The 5,528-nt window shown below is 41.0% G+C and overlaps 1 protein-coding gene across 1 annotated transcript; it reads left to right on the forward strand.

Annotated features, from left to right (window-relative positions):
- The first annotated feature begins 2,885 nt into the window (after nucleotides 1–2,885).
- LOC114240832 (uncharacterized) lies at nucleotides 2,886–3,691 on the forward strand. Its single transcript, XM_089735370.1, has 2 exons — nucleotides 2,886–3,021; nucleotides 3,097–3,691. Exon 2 carries the CDS (start codon nucleotides 3,102–3,104, stop codon nucleotides 3,597–3,599), a length of 498 nt encoding a protein of 165 aa, XP_089591496.1. The 5' UTR covers nucleotides 2,886–3,021; nucleotides 3,097–3,101; the 3' UTR covers nucleotides 3,600–3,691.
- The last annotated feature ends 1,837 nt before the right edge of the window (nucleotides 3,692–5,528 follow it).

Raw genomic sequence — 5,528 nt, forward strand, 5'->3', positions numbered from 1 at the left:
CTGCCTCTTTTCCAATCACACTGCTGCTTTGCAAACAATGACTAACCCGAGTCATTCTGTAACTCAGTTTTCAACGTTTGCTAAATAAATACCTTTTCTGAACACCGTAAAAACGTGTCTCAAATTGCACTCAATAAAACTTATTACCCGCCATTGATGATAATACTTCATTAAATCCAGTGGCACTAAATTGGATAACGAATTTGTCATGTACGCACTCAATGTGACATCACCATGCTATAATAACATCGATAATAGTGGACGATTAGTTATTTATAAAATAATTTAAAGCTTCACGTAAAATTCATTCATTTTCTTTAATTCAATTCAGTTTTTTAATACAAATTCTCAGTATTTTACTGTCTTCGCTTTCGTGTAATTTTAATTTATCGAAAAGCTGTCAAGGGCGATTGTTAATAAATGAGATGAAGGATAACAAACGGTTTCTAAATTTCAAAAAAACCTGATCATATTCTGGAAACTTCCATTGTTTTATTTTGTTAAGAGAACCAATGGACACGAGAGTAATTAAATTTCACAAAAAAATTAAATGGATCAATACAACAACAAAACCATACAGATGGTTCCACACAATCACAGCTTTAAAAAAACTTGATCTGAATAAGGGAGCTGGTTCGGATGGCCTTCCTGCAGTATTTGTTTCTAGATGCGCTGCAGTACTTGCTCGTGCGGGTGGGAATACGGCGAGTTTCTCCTGTGGAAAAAAAAAAACGGTACTTGCTCACCCGTTGCGTCTTATATACAACAAACCGTTAATAACCGGTGTTTTCCCAAGCGATTGGAATCTGGCGTTGACTGTTCCTGTGCATAAGGATGGCCCGAAGGATCGTATCAGGAACTACCGAACTATTTCAATTCTTGCTGTATTCGCAAAGACTTTTGAGCAACTTCTCCACCCGATTTTGGCTTGGCATTTCAAAAATCTAATCAGCCCTCATCAACATGGTTTGACGAAGTCTAGATCTTCGTCAACAAACTTGACATCTCTCATTAACGAAATTGCTGTTGAGGTCGACAGGCGCTCGGCTGTTGATGCTGTGTACACCGATTTTAGCAAAGCGTTTGATCGCGTGATTCACAGAATCATTTTGCCGAAGCTAACGGCATAAAGCATAACGGCGCCGCTGAGCCATTGCTGAGCTGGTGTTCATCGTATCTCTCAGCCCGGCAACCAATGGTCGTAGCGTCGGGTTTTTTTTCTGACCCTTTCTCGACACCCTTTAGCGTGCCACAGGGATCCCATCTCGGTTCTCTATTTTTTAATATATTTATAAATGACATTGGTGATTGCTTTCACCATCGCAGACATTATCTGTTTGCGGATAATTTGAAAATTTTCAGGATTGTCAATTGTGTGTCGGATGTGATATTCCTGCAGAACGACATTGACCGCCTGATTTCATGGTGTTCACGCAACAATATGGACCTCCGGCCAAATGCTATTCAATTCATTTTTCCAGAAGAAAAACTAGAACTTACTACAACTAGGTACACTATAAGCCATAATATCATAAAAGAGGTCGATAGTATTAGGGATCTCGGTGTAGAAGTCGACAAAGCATTAAGATTTCACGTCCATATTGAAAAGATATTTTCGAAGGCTTTCAAGTCCCTCGGATTTGTTTTGCGGAACAGCAGAGACTTTAGTAGACCGGAAACAAAAATATTACTTTACAACTCTTACGTTCGTAGCACCTTGGAGTACTGGTGTCACTTGGAACCCTTTTTACGACGTGTACAAAAAGAATTTAGAGAGGGTCCAGAAGCGTTTTCTATGGCACCTTGTTTTCTCCTGCAATGTTGCTAGAACCATTCAGAGCTACCCGGCGAGGTTGAAGTATTTCCACGTGAGCTCTCTTTCGGAGCGGAGAAGCACTCTCGGTCTATTGTTCCTGCATAAACTTGTTAACGGAGAATACGATGCCCCTGATCTCTTATCTCTTCTGAACTTTAATGTGCCGCTGACGTCGACAAGGGCTTCGAAGTTGATGGTGTTCAGGGTTCCCAGATACTACACCATCCTTGGTAAAAACGCGCCTCTCAGCAGACTAGTTGAGGAATTAAATAATTTGCATAACAAGTATTCTCTGGACGTTTTTGCTGGCACTGTTGACAGTTTTAGACGAGAAGTCTACATACAACCTTGCTCGATGAGCTTTTTCAATTATCTAATAGCGTATTTGGTAGTAAATATGTAATAATGTAAAGTCTTCATGTAATGTTATTTGTTTTTTTATACAACGAACCTTCGATCAATAATAGTACTCTTGATCGAAGCAACGAACCGCTTTATTTTTCAATGTCGGTACCTGTAATTGTGTTAGCATTTAGTGTGAAATCAATGCATATGATACCTGTAATGTTCTGTGCTGATGTCTAACATGTTAGTACCCAATATATAAAATAAAATCTTACGAGTCCAATTTAAGGAATAACTCAACGGACTTAATAATCATCAGAAAGACATATGGAAGTAAACAATTATTAAAAAAAAAATTGTTGTCTAAAATATCTCTCTCTCCTTACACACACTAATACACTTTGTTTTAAAATTTTACTATTACTTAAAATTATACAGGTAACAAACGACATGAAAATGTATGTTAGATAAAATATGATGACAATGATAGTCCAGTTAATAGAACCGAACATTCCAGAAAACTTTAAAACTATGGCAGTGATCGGAAAGTCAAGATATTTTGTATGGTAGGTACTTCTTGTTTCTCTTTTCCGGCGTGGTTGTGGGCACACAGTCTATGAAGCACTTACCAAAGGCAGACCAAAGTCCCTTTTGAAGTTTTAATTCACGAAATCGGCAATAAACATACGTCACAAGTACTACACCTTGTAAAATTGCTGTTAATTGACCAATTCGGAAGATTATTTCATAAACTGACTTAATCTATGACTCCAACACTAATATTAAACGATAAAAAAATGTATAAAACATCTGCATCTACAACTAAATTTCATTCTTTGTTTGGAAGAGCAATCGCGAAGGTAAGCTGAAAAGTTTTATGTTGTGATTCGGTTTTGATCTGAGAAACGATTGCTAAATAAATCTATTTCCAACAGCAAAGATGAAATTCCTGATCACTGTTGCTACCATATTCGCCATGGCTTCCGCCGTGCCTGCCAACCGCGGTCTAGTGACGCCTGGCTTGGGCGGCCCTGTTCCCATCCTAGACGAGCCTATCGACGTCGGACCTGCAATCATCAACGAATTCGAGCCAATCGACAACGGACCCGCTATCGTCGACTTCCCCGTTCCTCCTTCCCCAGTCGTCATTGGCCCCATCGCCCCCGGCCAGACTTCTCCCCTAGTTCAGATTATTGTTAATGTAAACCATGCATTAACTCCCTCTCCCGTCGAAATAAATCCCGAGCCAGTGATCGTTGATGAGGAAAGCGAAATCAAACCTGATCCCGTAATCGTTGTTGATGGTCCTGAAGTTACGCCCGTAATCATTGCTGATCCCGCCATTGTTGTTCCTGAGCCCGTGATTGTGGTTCCTATTGAACCTACGCCTGTGTCACCCGTCATCATCGGTGCCCCCGACCTTCCCAACCCCCAATGAGTACTAGATAATATGACAACTGATATTGTTAAAATTTTAAGTAATTAATACAAAACAATTCATAAATATTCTTAAAGATTAATTCCGATTAATAAAGATCTGTTATAAAAAAATATAGTTTCAATTCATCTTACAGATAGAAATATTTCGTGCGTACCGGCTTCGATTCGTGAAGTGAGTAACTTTGTGAAGGATATTCAGCATACGGATCTTCAAAAATAGCGTAAATTCATTCTATAAACTCACATTGCATTTAAATTAAATTATAATACTTAAATTTTGAATCCTCAACAGTTTTATGTAGTTTTTAAATCTTTCAATTTCTCAGTGGTCATTGTCACTGACTGCCTGGAAATCTGCAACTGCAGGGACACATTGATGTCGCTATATACCGCTCAAGGATCCTCTTAAACCTCCTTTGAAAAAACATGCCATAATACTTTTTAGCGCAAGGAGGAAACTTCGGGGTATTTTCTTACTCCAAAGCCAGATAATAAGTGACTAAAAGATCTCTGGGAACAACTCACTCTGGATGAGCGTAGTGCTTCCGTTAGTATGAATAAATTTTGCTCCAACGACGAGTTTTGCGATGGTAAAAAGAGATGACAGACTCATTTCAAGCTTACTCTCTTACTATTAGGCTTACTCTCCACGAAACACACTGTCTGCCACGTTGGCCTAAAAACCTTGGCCGCCTAACTAGAACGGGTGAGCAAACTCGAGGGCTCAACTAAGAGGCGAGGGTTTGTAAACATGCATTCCAGCCCCCTTAGCTTCGCTAACAGCTCAAGGGCAGATGCTTTCCAAGTGCATTTACATACTACGAGATCGGAATCGCGACCCAACGAAGAATTCAGCGAGTTGTTAGTGTAGGACGCTGGATTTTGAGTGTTAAGGGATTGCAATCGACTCGACTGCAATAATGGTTAATAGTGGTTTCTAATAGTGATGGTTAATAGATGTGTTTCGAAGTATTGTAAGCTCATTTGGGCTGTATTGGCAGCGGCTTCGGTGTGCCCCTGGTATTGCTGACGTCTATGAGCAACGAAAACCACACACCATCAGTTTGACTATATACTCGTCATCCTACAAGTGTATAAAAAGGTGCAATGGTCCCCGAAGCAGTCACTTATTCCGGTGGAATCACCGTTAAACAATACAGTTGAGATTACGACATCGTTTGAAAGGCAGCTTTCAAAATCATTAGCCACGTACTCGAACCAGTAATCTTTTTTTATGATTGAAGGATTACTGGTGGCCCGGAGGCCTTTCTAGTTCCACAAGGACAGGTAGGCAAGCAAAGGCTGAGCCAGGAGGGGTGGGATTTGCTAACAGCTGCCCGAGCGCCCCCGAAGGAAACTTAACAACTCAAGAGTAACTGCTTCGCGAATAAATCTACTAAGGGATCGGAATCGCGACCCGCTGAGAAGATCCGGCGAGAAACTCAGCGGCCGATGCATGGGTTAGGTTGCACGTCGACCTCTTTGTCGAGTTCGACGAGTACGGTTACCGGGGTCCCTAAGCCTGCTCCTAGTGTTAGAGCTGAAGGCGTCTAATGCAAAGATCCGAGGGTTAACATTGCGCTCTGGAGCTTACTCGCGATTAGGGACTTGTTTCTACTCGAGTAGGAAACGGTTGTGTCGTCAGCGAATAAACTAAATAGGAGCGAAGAGAGAACGGAGCCTTGCGGGACTCCAGCCGTGAGTGGTTGCGGGGAGGAGCGGGCCCCTTCTACTCGATATCGAAAAGAGCGGTTCGACAAGAAGTCCCGTATGATGAGCACGAGGCTCCCGTGTAGAACGGTTTTGGTCGGTTAAGGCCAGTAATCTCTCAAGACCGATGTAACCTGAACCGATAAATACAATATATAAAAAAGTTTGACATATCCATGGAACAGGATTTCATCTCGATGACTACATTTACCTCTCA

This window comes from Bombyx mandarina, chromosome 19 (assembly GCF_030267445.1).
Source record: "Bombyx mandarina strain Sakado chromosome 19, ASM3026744v2".
In the NCBI taxonomy this organism is placed as follows: Eukaryota; Metazoa; Arthropoda; class Insecta; order Lepidoptera; family Bombycidae; genus Bombyx; species Bombyx mandarina.